Source organism: Mastomys coucha, unplaced genomic scaffold (genome assembly GCF_008632895.1).
Source record: "Mastomys coucha isolate ucsf_1 unplaced genomic scaffold, UCSF_Mcou_1 pScaffold6, whole genome shotgun sequence".
Lineage (NCBI taxonomy): Eukaryota > Metazoa > Chordata > Mammalia > Rodentia > Muridae > Mastomys > Mastomys coucha.
In genome coordinates this window covers 20838819-20852345 of record NW_022196912.1, presented here as the reverse complement: position 1 = coordinate 20852345, position 13527 = coordinate 20838819, and the positions used below count along the sequence as shown (strand labels likewise).

Genomic DNA, 13527 nt, shown 5'->3' with positions numbered 1-13527 from the left:
TGTCCTGGATGAGAGAGGAGTACCCAGAGAGCATCCAGCATTGCCCCTGTCCTGGATGAGAGAGGAGTACCCAGAGAGCATCCAGCACTGCCCCTGTCCTGGATGAGAGAGGAGTACTCAGAGAGCATCCAGCACTGGCCCTGTCCTGGACGAGACATGAGTACCCAGAGAACATCTAGCACTGCCCCTGTCCTAGACGAGAGAGGAGTACTCAGAGAGCATCCAGCACTGGCCAGGGCACATTGTTGCTTCCTTTTTCTCAGAAGCTCTGTCTTCTTTGTGGCATATTGTTCTGTGCAACTGCACTTCCTGAAGTTAAGCTCTTACTCTTTACCTATAAAAAAGAAGGTGCATTTCAGACTAGTTGTACTATAAGATAACTACCCCAGTCAAAGTCCTGCTCACTGTTCTCAGTGTCCCCAATGCCCCCTACCACCCCTGGTTTCCCCTGGGAATCCTTTATTCTTCTGACCCAACAGCAAATAGGTGAGTCCGAAGAACACACTTCAGATGACTAGAAACCTCTGCCACACCAGTTGTTAAATGCCTCTCTGTCTACAAAAGGGAGCAAGATTTGGGAAACTGCAAAGTCAAGCCAACACCTTTCTCTAAAGACTGCCTTATTCAGAGATCAGAAAACAGTAGCTATAAAAAGAGCCTACTGCTAGGCTCTGCCCCCTAAATGAGATGTTAAAACCTGAAGTCACGCTCCAGCCACACTCAGTTTAGATTTTTTTCCTTTTGAGCCATCTACAGAAACAGAACCAGCGAAAGAGAAGGGATGGCATCTGGTGATTTTTCATAAGGTAGGCATGTCTGTGAAACTACCACTCGGATCGAAAGCCTGAATGTCCCCAGATACCCCATACAAAATGATTCTATCACCTTCTAGCCACTAACCTCAACCAAGGTCAACCATGACACTGACCTCCAACATGAGAGACCTGCTTTGGTGTTCTGAAATAAGTAGAATCCTAGTAGTTTGCAGGCCAAATGTGACCCATCATCTGGCTTAGCACATCTTACACACAGAATGGAGTATTTTTACATTCATAAATATCAAAAATATTATCAACAGAAGAAACCATCTCGCCAGATGTGAAAAATATATGAAATTCAAATTGTGGTTTCTACAAATAATGCATGTATGGAATATAGTCACACACCCCCATTTACATCTTGGATTTCACACTGCAACTACAGAGTTGAACAATTATGTATAAGCCAATTGTTCTGCCAACTACAATTTGAATATATTTAGAGCAGGTCTGAGATTGCAGGATCACAGGTACACACACATGTTCAACTCCAGTAGACCATGACAAGCAGTTTCCCAAAACATATGTTCAGTTTTAAAGAGGAAACACAACAGAAACAACAATCTCTGTTTGAAGCAAGGCAGAGAGAATTGCAGAGCTCATGTGACCAGGAATTGAACAAATATCTGCCAAGCCATCAGGGCCGCTGAGCAGAGGAGACAGTTCCAGGCTTATCTCCTCACACTCCAGACACATCCTTTAAAAACACAGCTGAGAAGTGCGTGACAGTAAGAATTCCATGTTTCAGTTTGAGTTCTTGGAATAGAGCACCCACTCACCCAGTCCTTTAGGGGCTATAGAAAAAGTACCACCCTGAGCCTTTCTGTACTTTGCCCAAAGTGTAGGCAGAATGCCCAAGAAGATGCTGAGTAGCTTGCCTTTATGCTTTGCTGAGTTCAGGGTATGCATTGCTCCTATCTCTAAGCCAGCCTAGAATGGGTAAGGAACCAACAGTCCATCTGCTAGGCAGAACAAAGCAGTCATCAGTCCACCTCCCAGGGTAACCTTTATGGTCTATGCTGTATGAACAGATACAAGCTGGGACACCCTGCAGCAGAGAAGGTGAGAGCTAAGGAGACGCTAGATGTCCTCCCAGCGGGCTCCCTGGAGGCATCTATCTGCTCCTGCCTTGCCTTGCAAACAGGTTGTATTCAGTTCTTTCAAGTTAAATTTTTTTCCTCTGAGGGGAATTACTTGATTGTTTAAGGACCACATTCATCCAAAAAGGGGTCAAATCAAGGGTAAACAGTTGTGTCTTAATTCTACAACTCTGCTGACTTCCGAGTTGAGGCAAACCTTATGGATGGTGGCGGAGACTCATCTCCTGTGGTCAGACTGTGCAGGCTGGGAGGGTAGGTGGCTGAGAGAGCACAGGGTCCCCAAATGAGGTCAGCACAGATGTCTAAAGATGGGAATAAAGAATACTGTACAGGCAGCCTCTCTCCACTTCTCAGACTGAAACTCCAACTTCAGCTCTGGCATCCTCCCACATCTCAGGGGTAGGGTAGTCTTCAGGCCCTCCACAGTCCCTCTCCAGACAAACTTTGCATTTCTTTTAGTTCTTGTGCCAGGTCCCTTCTGAGGGTAGAAAAGCAATGCTGATAAAGAACATGCATGTAGCTCATACAATGATGCAGTATATATCTCATTTTTCCCTGGAAAGGGAATCTAACCAGAGTTAAGCATGTCCATAATAGAAATAGCACATGCTTCGTTGTCCAAAGAAAATAAGTTCTGGACAGACAAGCTTGCCCAAGTCCCCTCCCTGTATAACCTCGGATTTCTCACACCTCAGAAAACAAGAATAGGAGTAGCTTCCATCTCACAAAGGCACGGTAAGGATCAAATGAAGCATCCGTGCAGAGAAATGCTTTGTAAACTGTAAAATATCACAGGAAAGGGAGGGGGCACGAAGCTACCTCTTAGCTGTCTTTTCCTGATTCAGTATTTAATTAGTCAGGTCTTCCAGCCCGTTTCTCTTCTGAAGTCAACCACCTGCCCACCATAAGGACATTAGTCAATTCGGCACCCAGCTGGCAGTCATCAATTGGCCATCTATTAATAGCCAATTATCTGAGAGGCTTAATTAATCCTTGCATCACATGGCCTGCTCTTCCTGAGAGCTGGGAAACAATGGGCCTCCGATACAGGCACCCGTGAATATTTCAATGGCCATCAAGGAATTTGGCAGTCATTATTGCCTGCGTGTCGCAGCTGCAAGTGATGGGCACATAAATATTGATTGGACCAGTCTCTCTATGGCTGGGGAGCAGAGGGAGATCAAGAATGGATAGAATGTTATCAGAGGAATAAGAGATGCTCTATAAATCTTCAGCTTTGACAACCAAAGGGGAATTTTTTTTTAATTCCATGTCTCCATTGAGGACAGAAACTATTGTGGAACGAAGGAGTCACGATGGGATGGTCCCATCTGCTCCATAGACTCTCCAACGTCATTGAATAGGATATAAAATGGGTGTGAACTGCAGGATCATCAGCAAAGCAGGCTGTGGCAATTGCGACTCTCGTCAACGGGCCTTCAAGCCTACTGGCAGGAACATGGCACACTGCTCTGTTTGCCTGTGTTTCTTTGAAAGATCTCTGAAGTGCATACAGTTAGGAAGACAGGAGACATGAGGAGAATTTAATTTTTTTTTAAGTGGCAAATCGTGTCTCCAGGAAATGGTATGCAGAAAAGGCTTTGAACTCGAAATCAGCATTGTCCAGGAAGCTGGGGAATCAGACTTCTCTTATTTCCAGAGATAAGGACTCCTGCTGACAGAAGGCTGCATGGCTCAGAGTGGCCCAAAGCAGAACTCCCTTCAGAAAAAAAAAGAAAGAAAGAAAGAAAGAAAGAAAGAAAGAAAGAAAGAAAGAAAGAAAGAAAGAAAAGAAACCCTGTCTGCCTCTGTGTCCAGAGCAGTCTTGTGGCTCCAAGAACCAGGGTGGCAGTCTGTCCCTGACCTTGGAGCCTGTGGGGAAGTAGCAGGCTCTTGCAGAGCAGAGGGCCTAGGGCCAGACAGCCACTGTCTTTCCAGCCTTCTCAGTGGGGCTTCTTAACCAGTACACTGGGCTCTCCCTCCACCTTGCAGCAGCAGTGTTTCAAGGGTGTGCAGAAGAAAAGCAAAAGGGTATGATGAAGCCTGGAGGCAAGAGGTGGCGCTGCGAGGCAGCAACATTTCTCACACTACAGTCACCATCTCCTTTCTGCCCCCAGCAGCTTCCTAGCAACTCATTAGGTCCTGTGATAGCGGTGGCTGCTGCCAGATGCAAAGCCTGCTGCCCCAGAAGGTCATTTCAGGCCACTTATCCTGAAATACCAAAGTACTACGGCCAGCAAATTTTAGGAGCCTCTAAGGAACTCCCTAGAGCACCAGTGTGTGCATATATCTGTGTACCTGAGGGAATGTGTGTGTCAGAGAGAGAGGGAGAGAGGGAGAGAGAGGGGAGAGAGAGAGAGAGAGAGAGAGAGAGAGAGAGAGAGAGAGAGCAAGAGAGAGAGAGAATATGCATCTTCTTTATCCCTAGGGCTCTTTCTTAATCAGCTCAACATCTGAGGATTCAGAAACTGATTTATTTTTTAGTTAGCCTAGCATTTCTGGTAAAATAATTAAAAGACAAGTAATAGGAGCTAGGGAGTAAATTGCTTCCTGCACAAGCCCGAGGACCTGAGTTTGGATCCCTCACACCCATATAAAAAGCCAGGCACTGCAGCATGCCCTTGTAATCTCAACATAGAGGAGGTAGAAACAGGAAGCTCCCTGGCTAGCTAGTCTAGCTGGGTCCTGTTTCTAAGAGAAAGATGAAGAGCAATTGAGGAAGACATACTGATGTTCACCTTTGCTCTTCAACACACACACACACACACACACACACACACACACACACACACACGATTATTTATAGCTATAGGGTCTCCCTCCAGAGTTACTCACAGCCAACCTGAATCAGCTCTCACTGTAGGTGGGTTGATAGGGCGCCATCCATGCTGTAGTGTGCCATTCCCAGTTCACAGTAGAGACGAATGAGCCAGGAGGAGAAAGGGCTGAGTTAGTTCTGGCATTGCCAAAGGCAGAAAAAGACACCCCGGCTGCTATGTGTAAAGCCATAGCTGATTTTGACACTGTTGGGGCTCTAAGGAAGTCTGGGATTTATCACCTGGCTCTCACAAGTACCTGGGAGCCACAGACAGGGCAAACTCACCACCTAGCTCAGGATAGCTCAGGCCATGAAAAGAGCTGGCTGCCAGCTGCAGAGGGCGCAAGGCATGTCAAGCTCATTTCCCCAAAACAGATGGCTAGGCTATCATCTGGGTCTCTGGAGTAGGTGTGCAGAAGCCATGGCAGGGTTCATGTTCTCCCTCTAAGAGCAGAGCTGAGAAACTGTCCCTGCTTTCTAATTCAGATTATTTTCCAAAAACACAACAGGGGCTCTGTGACACTTTGGATGAGTGACAAAACCACAAACATTAGAAATCAAACAAAGGCACAAAACATGTCTCTGCAGAATCAGGTCCTGGGAGCCCTGGGAAGGAGAAGATTCTTGGAAATTTGGGATGGCAGGATGTAGCAAAGGAAGTAGAAGGTGTAGAAATCCTGGGCTTTAGGCATCGGCAGGCAGTGGGCTTATTCTGTCCCGGTTTGGTTTACAAATGACCTCTGAGTAACAGAAGCGAGCAGCTGAGTGTTTGGAGGGATGGGCAGCCCTGAAGACGGCCACCTTATAGACACACAGAGAGGCACTCTCCTATGAGCTTCCTGACTTGAGCTGTGCTTCCAGGGAAGGGAGGGAGGGATGGGACTGTTGATCTTTGTTTTGACAATGGTAAGGTTCTACTAGAAAACAAAGGGTATAGAGGACCATACTCCCCTGGCTAAGTCAGAGATGTCCCTAGAGCACAGCCACCTGGGTCCCTGTTCCTGCTTGGGGTAAAGACAGAAGCAAACGGGGGTCAGAGCACAGATAGACCCTTCGTTCTGAGGACTAGACAATAGGGCTTTGCAAATGCCTCTGTGTTATCGATCAGTTCTGATTGGGCCAAAAATGAGCCAGGGCAAATTTCTCATGGAGGTCATGAAATGATAGCTCAGGGGGCCTATGCTTTTTAAATACATAAAAATACATTTTTAAAGATGTAAAGGCTTGTTCTAGAAAGTAAAGCAAAGCTATTTCCTATGATTCCAACCTCCTTCTTTATGCAAGATCAGGCAGTACTCTGGGCTACCTGTTTATAACACCTAATAGCCTCAGAAGGGAAGTCAGCGGACACCTTGCGGGGGCACCTGCTCAGCAAATGAGACAGCAGGCATTCATATGATAATAGATTGGCTCTGGCAATGCCAGGGCCAAAGTCCCCTGGACAGAATCCAGTGTGCACATACCAAGTGTCACTAGATCAACAGGGCTCTTCTGGAAAATTCATAACTTTTCTTAATTGGAGAAATTGACTACTAAATGGGAAATAAAGCACCGGTGTTGTATAGTTAAGGTGTGGTGGTATGCAAATACAATAAAAAGACAAGCTATTTTCTAATAGTATTTGCTGTATTTCTAGTACATTCCAAGACATTTACATAGGCCGGAGGCGCTTCACTCAAAGCCTTTACATTCCTAATACTTGCCTCAAGAATTACCCTCCAGCCTGAAACTCTTGCTTTTACTAAGCCTTTGGACTAAATTTAGTTTCTTGGAAATAAGACACACACAAAAAATTTTTTGCTCCTTTTTTTTTATTAATCTGCAGTTATATAATTTTCCAAATGGCAAACAAATGATAAGAGAGAAGAGAAACGAGCATGCCTTTCCTAGGTCTTTTTAAGTGATATGGTATTTACCATTAAAATACAGTTTGAATAAAACATCAAACTTGTCACATGCTTCTCAATTAGAAATTAGAGATGTGATGAATAATTTGGGGCTAGAGAGCCAGTATGAAAATTAAATCAACACGAAAAAGCCAAGTTTAAAGAAATCTTTACTTGAGCTCTTCCAGCCTTTCTTATGTTTACATGTGTGTTAATGTGCACGAGTGTGTGCATGAGGGAGAGCCCTAGATCAACTTGAAGGAAGGTGTATCCTCCTTGTTTTCCGGTATTTCATTTGATTTTATAGGAGGTGTGTGTGTGTGTGTGTGTGTGTGTGTGTGTGTGTGTGTGTGTGATTATACATGTTTATGTGGGTGTGTACATGTGAACATGTGCATGTGCATGGATGTGGAGGTCAAAAGTAGCTACCAGGTGTCTTCCTCAATCACTCTCCATCTTAGCTTTTGAGATGGGCTCCATTGCTGAAGCCTGAGCTCAGCCATTTGGCTAGACTGCCCCGCCAGAGAGCTCCAGGGGTCTCCATGTGTCTCCCTCCTCACATCTAGGATTACAGATGCACATGGCCACACCTGCCATTTTTTTCTTTTTCTTTTGTAAAGGTTGATGAGTCAAACTTAGATCTTCATGCTTGTGCAGCGAGCACTTCTTCACCACGAGAGCCATTTCTCCAACCCCAACCTTGTTTTTGAGACAAGATCGTTCACTAGCCTAGAACTCGCTGATTCAGTGAGGAATCCTGCCCTTACCTCAGTAGAGTACTCACAGGAGTACCTATGATGGAGACTGGAGGGAAGAGAGCACCCCAGGTGGTACTGCCAGGCAGCACCATTTCTCACACCACAGTCACCATCTCCTCTCTGCCTCCAGCACTTCCTAGCAACTCATTAGGTCCATGATAGCGGTGCCTTTTTTGTGGGTGCTGGGCACAGGACTCAGGTCCTCATGGTTAAGCAGTGAGTAGGCCAGCCCTTTACAAAGTTATCAACCCAGCTCCTAGTATCAGCCCCTCATGAAATTAAGAAAAAAGTCCAATTACTTTATTTAACCAGGACTGCAGCAAATCTTGTCCTTATTCACATCACTCAGATGGTGACACACTGAGCAAAGGGTTATCTCAGGCCTGCAAGGGTTATCTCAGGCCTGCTGTGAAAAGTAGGAGAATGGGGACATTCCATAGCACACCAAGGAAAGGAGAACAATGACCCGAGAGCCTATGACCAGAGTCTAATAACTGTGCAGTCTCCAGTGCAGGAGCCCTGTCCCAGAGCTACACCCTTCTCAATTTCTCTAAAGATGCATAGGAAGGAAGTCCACCGTTCTTGCTTTAGAAATAAGCTGACCCTCACTACGATGCTGTTATTGGGGCTTAAAAAATTACCCCAGGGGCTGGAGAGATGGCTCAGTGGTTAAGAGCACTGACAACTGCTTTTCCAGAGGTCCTGAGTTCAATTCCTATCATCCACATGGTGGCTCACAATCATCTGTAAAGGGATCTGATGCCCTCTTCTGCTGTGTCTGAAGACAGCTACAGTGTGCTTACATACATACCACAACTCTATAGAGAGTTCTCTCTATAGAGATCTGTTCTTATAGAGAACTCTATATAGAGTTCTCTATAAGTAGAAAATACATCATTCCACCCCAGTACTGGAAAAAATCCTCAACAAGAGGAAAGTCTCGGCACATCCAGGTAAAGGCTTCCCCATTGTTACATATTTGTCTCCTGCAAATGCCTAGTGTGCTGAACTCATTCAAAACCTTAGTTTTCCCCCATAGTAGACAAATGTGCCAACTCTATTCTTACTACCAAGAAAACAACCTCAGGCTGAAGATATGGCTCAATGTGTAAGCAGTTGTCTTGAAAGCATTCAGACATTAGTTCAAATTCCTAAAACTCATGAAAAACAGGATAGGACAGACAGCCCTGTCTGAAATCCCAGGACTCCTACTTCAAGATAAGGAGCAGAGAAAGAGGGTCCTGGAGTTCCTGCCCCACCTAGCCTGGCTTCCACAGCAGAAAAACACCAAAGGAGACTCCATCTCAAACAAGGTGGAAGACAAGGACCACATCCAGTACTGTTTGCTGACTCTCACATGTACAGCATGGCACATGTGTGCTTGCACTCATACAGCCAAACATGCTTGCCCACACGTGCACACTTGGAACTCTCCACAGGTGAAGAAACTCGAGAGCAGTGGTTCTCGACCCTGTCTACCTGAAGGATGCTTTACAGTCACATGACTCATTTGTGGAAGTAGTAATTTCTAGGACCTTCTCCCAAATCCACAGAATCATAACCTCTATGATAAACCCAAAAATCTCTGTGCCAACCAAGCTCTCTAGGTGATTGTCACATGCAGTCCAGCTGGAGAATACTGTGTTCCTTTAGAATACTTGTGTTCCATGTCATACAAAGTTTCTGTTCATACCAATCATGGGAAATAAAACTGTTCCACTTTCATCTTTCCTGAGATACACACTGTGAAGGATAGTTTTATGTCAACTTGACACAAACTAAAGTCGTTTGAAAGGTGGGAACTAAATTGAGAAATTGCTTCCATAAGGTTAGATCTGAGCTGTAGGCAAGGCTGTAGAGCATTTTCTTAATTAGTGGTTCATGGGTGTGGTGGTTTGAATATAGTTTGCTTAGGGTGGGGTCCTATTTGGAGGTGTGGCATTGTTGTAGTAGGTGTGGTCTTGTTGGAGGAAGTACCTTACTGTGGGCATAAGCTTTAAGACCCTTGTCCTAGCTGCCTGGAAGCCAATTTTCTCCTAGTGGCCTTCAGATGAAGATGTAGAACTCTCAGCTTCTCTTGCACCATGTCTACCTGGACACTGCCATGTTCCCACCTTGATGATAATGGATTGAACCTCTGAACCTGTAGACCACCCCCAATTAAATGTTGCCTTGGTCATTGTGTTTGTTCACAGCAGTAAAACCCAAACTAAGACAATGGGGAAGGGTCCAATCCATTGTGGGTGGTGCTATCCCTGGGCTGGCGGTCCTAGGTTCTATAAGAAAACAGGCTAAGCAAACTATGGAGAATAATCCAGTAAGCAGCACTCCTCCATCACCTCTGCATCGGCTTCTGCCTCCAAGTTCCTGCCCTGTTTGAGTTCCTGCCCTGATTTCCTTTGGTAATGAACATTAATATGAAAGTGTACAACAAATAAACCTCCTGCCCAACTTGTTTTTGGTCATGGTGTTTATCACAGCTATAATAACCTTAAGACACACACACAGTAAGATCTGCAGGAATGTTCATCTATAAATATATACAAAAATGTACACAAGACATATATGTAGACACATACAAGTGAAAAATCGGATCTAGGAAAACAGTAACCAAAAAGGGGGAAAGGGTATGCCTAATAATAAAATATGTCAAGATTTCCAGACCTATAGAATAATTGAGGCTTTAGAGAAATATACAAAATAAGGGGTGAGTGAAATGTTGAGACAAAGAGCAGGTCTTTAGACAGATTCCTGATAGGGGACTGTCATCTGCTTGTGATTCTACATCAGCAAGGAACTCCCCAGAGTTTGTCCCACACACTCTGAACGGACAGGACAGACCCCTCAGAGCGGCACCCAAGCCTAGCGCAGTGCCTGGTGTTTGGCTGCCAGCTGTCACTGTGTGCTGGGCACAGACCAGGATGAGAAGCAGGAGAGGAGTAAACACAAAGTCCACCCCAAAGGAGAAAGAGCTCTTGCCCCAGATCCCTGGGGCAAAACTAAGAATAAGTCAGCTTAAGGTAATGAGATTCAGCACAAAACAGAGAAAGTTCATGTCCCTGCAGGCATCATTAACTGCATCACACAGAGCAGAACCACCTAGGGAAAAAGAAGAAAAAACCCTGCAGATTCATGGTCAGGGTCTGTGTAGTTGAGAAAACAGATCCTTGTACTATAAAGGCTGCTTGATGGACATACCAATCGATTGCATCACTGCCCTGTTTAACCACCCACAGCGTCCATGGTCCTTCCTGACTAGACCCCCACACACTGTCCCTGTCTCATTCCTCTGACCTACTCAGGCTTCATGCTGTCTTGTTCCTTCAAAGCTGACTTACTTTCTATTTGGGAGGCCACTGGTCCGTCCTTCTCAACTCACCTATTGTATCCTCCTCCAGGAATCCCCAGGCTCCCATGACACCCAATGCAGTGAACCCACTTGACTGCCACTCCTGCCTGTCTTGGACCACTTATGAGCAAACGACCCTCCACCAAGGAGCAAATCCTGGATTTCTGCATCCCATGGCACCTGGTGCATAGCCTAGCTCTATTGGTGCTAACTAAATGGGTTTTTTTTGTTTTGTTTTGTTTTGGTTTGGTTTGGTTTTTTTTGTTTTGTTTTGTTTTTTGTTTTTTTGTTTTTTTTTTTTTTGATCAACTAATATTGGCAAGATTCCAAAACTTTGGTTAAAAGAGAAGTCTATTGGGATCCAAGTGGAAAAATTCTGTGGAGGTCTAAGTTCAAATCCAGAATGATCTAAGGACTATCGCCCTGTTTCCCCATCTATGAAATAAGAGCAATAGTCAACAACTACTTATGAAGAAAACACCAACTATGCACTCAGCACACAGTAGGCCCTCCCTACTGTACTTATCGGTGAGATCCACTCCTACTCAACACGGTGATGTTCATCAGTCTTCCTCTTTCCGACCACAGGCTCCCCCAAGGTCTTATCCCACTCCTAGAGAATGCCCTAGGCTCATATAGGTTGTTTAGCTGCCAGCAAATCCTCAGAGGCCTCGCTCTGTTTCCCCTGTTCAAGGCTATGGAAAAGAAAGACAGGGGCTCTGAATCGCAAGAGAGAGCCAGTAGGGGGAACCTTCCACTCCTCTGGGCTGCACCGACTAGACAAGAGTTGGGAAAGCCACTTGGATTCCCATTTCCCCAACTCCCTGACAGTAGGAAGGTTTCTGCTCCTATGGGCTCCTTGGTGTTCTGAGCTCATTCAACTTCCAACGCAGCGAATGGGCTAGAGAACAGTTTACTGAGCCCGGTGGCACCAGGCCAGGCCAGGTAGCAGGGAAAGCACCCGCTGGGGAGGCCTCCAGGGGGCTCGCTAGTGTTGTTCACGTGCGCACCGCACCCAGGTTATCAGCTTCCTCCTCTGGGGCCTGGCAGCAAAGGGTAGGAGGTCCGCACATCCATCAGACTTCTCATGGGTGCCAGCATCGCTCACCCAGCAACCTCCAGTGACCCTCCAGCGGCACTCACCGACCGCCAGTTCCAGAGTAGCTAGTCCGCAGCGCCCCCTTGGCCACCGGACTGCTAGTTAAGTTGGGAGCCCTGCTCTGCCTGCGAGCGCGCGCCCACCACCCACTCCCACTGTCACTTACACACCCCAAGGATTTGGAGACACCCCAAGCTTCTTAAATCCCTCAAGCACCTCCCCATGGCCGCATCCCGCGCCTGTTACCCGCTGGCAGCACCCAGACACCCCTGCCTTGGAACCCTCAAACCCAGTGCATGCACCATGCACCCATTCACCGGTCAGTGCCCGGCGCCCGGCGCGCCACGAAACCGCATACCTTGGGGGTCTGCACTTCGGGTCCCAGCGGCACCTCCAACTTCCTCTTGGTGACCCAGAAGAATAGCAGTACGGTGATCCAGAGCACCCCAAAGATGGGCAGCGCCAAGCGGCGAGTCAGCCGCCGCATGGTCCCCTCTGCCTGCTTCTCTTGGTGGCGACGCGTCCCTGGGGCACCCCCCGGCGGTCAGGGGTGGCGGGGCACGAGTCGCCGAGCGCCTTGCTCTAAGGGAAACGCTGCTCCTGGGATCCCGATGTTGGATGGCGGGATCCTGCCCCGCCCGCTTCGGAGAGAAACCACAGCCGGGGACGGAGCGGCGAGGGGCGCCGGAGACTAGAGACTCGGCCGGGCAGGGACGAGGGGCAGCTCAGCCCGGCGCCCGCTCCAACCGGAGAGCCGCGGCGGCCACCGAGATGCTGCTGCGCGCCGGGCTGCCTTTGCCCGCCGCGGCGGCGAGGGAAACTGACTCGAGCAGCCGGGAAGGTGGAATCCGAGGCTGTGCCCGGCACCCCCGGAGAAACACGAGGAGGAGGGAGCGCGGAGGGAGGGCGGGCCCGACAGACAGACTGACTCCGAGGGAGAGCGGGGCGGGAGCGAACCGGGCTCTGAGTGGGGGCGCTACCGCCTCCCGCCGACCGAGGAGCACCGTGCGGTAGAGGGACCTTGGATGCAGCTCTGGGACCATCCTGGGCTAGGGTTGTACTGGGAGGGGTTGGGCGGGGACCGGTTACAAGGATACTGGCTACAACCACCGCAAGCTGAGACTTGAGGACCAACCCGCGCCAGGTGAGGCACTGCCTGGGAGGAGTTTCTGTTTGCTGCGGGGCGCTGCACGTGGTGCTCACATTAGAGTCCCCTAGCTCAGAGCCATCACTGGGATAGTAGGGTTGACCCAGATGCTGTCTAAGTTCAGGCTCACTTGCTTGACCATTTCAGGGCCAAGGTCGAGTTCAGCCATCTGCCCAGGGTATATGGCTTTGAGCAGGTGCCTGGCAACTTTCTCTTAATGGAAAACTGAGCTGGTCTAAATTTAACTCGAAAGATGTCCTTTTCAAAATTAAGACAAAAGTAAATCCCTGAGGAGTGTTTCTTTTTTTCCTTGTAAAATAACGGGGCTTGCCAGAAAAGAGGGTCTAAAGTCAGCACAATTTCAGGAAGCTGTGGGACAAGGGGTCCTGGGAGTTCGACTACTAGATACATGGGAGTAGCTCCCAAAATTCCTTTCCCAGTTGTCTTTAAGGAATACATCTGCCAGCCACAGACTAAAGTCACTTGGATTGAGAGACAGGAACAATTCTGACTCCAGTTTCCACATGGGCCTCAGGTAGGCTGGATGAATTT

General features: G+C 47.6%; 1 protein-coding gene across 2 annotated transcripts in view; it reads right to left on the bottom strand.

Annotated features, from left to right (window-relative positions):
- Galnt14 (polypeptide N-acetylgalactosaminyltransferase 14) overlaps positions 1–12837 on the bottom strand; it is a 222558-nt gene extending 209721 nt beyond the window's left edge. Inside the window, exon 1 of one of the 2 annotated variants that reach the window (XM_031355843.1) lies at positions 12187–12837. In XM_031355843.1, coding sequence (XP_031211703.1) covers positions 12187–12315 — 129 coding nt within the window. In that variant the 5' untranslated portion in view covers positions 12316–12837. The remainder of the gene's footprint in view (positions 1–12186) is intronic. The other variant, XM_031355840.1, reaches the window with a different exon arrangement.
- Between the last annotated feature and the right edge of the window lie 690 nt (positions 12838–13527).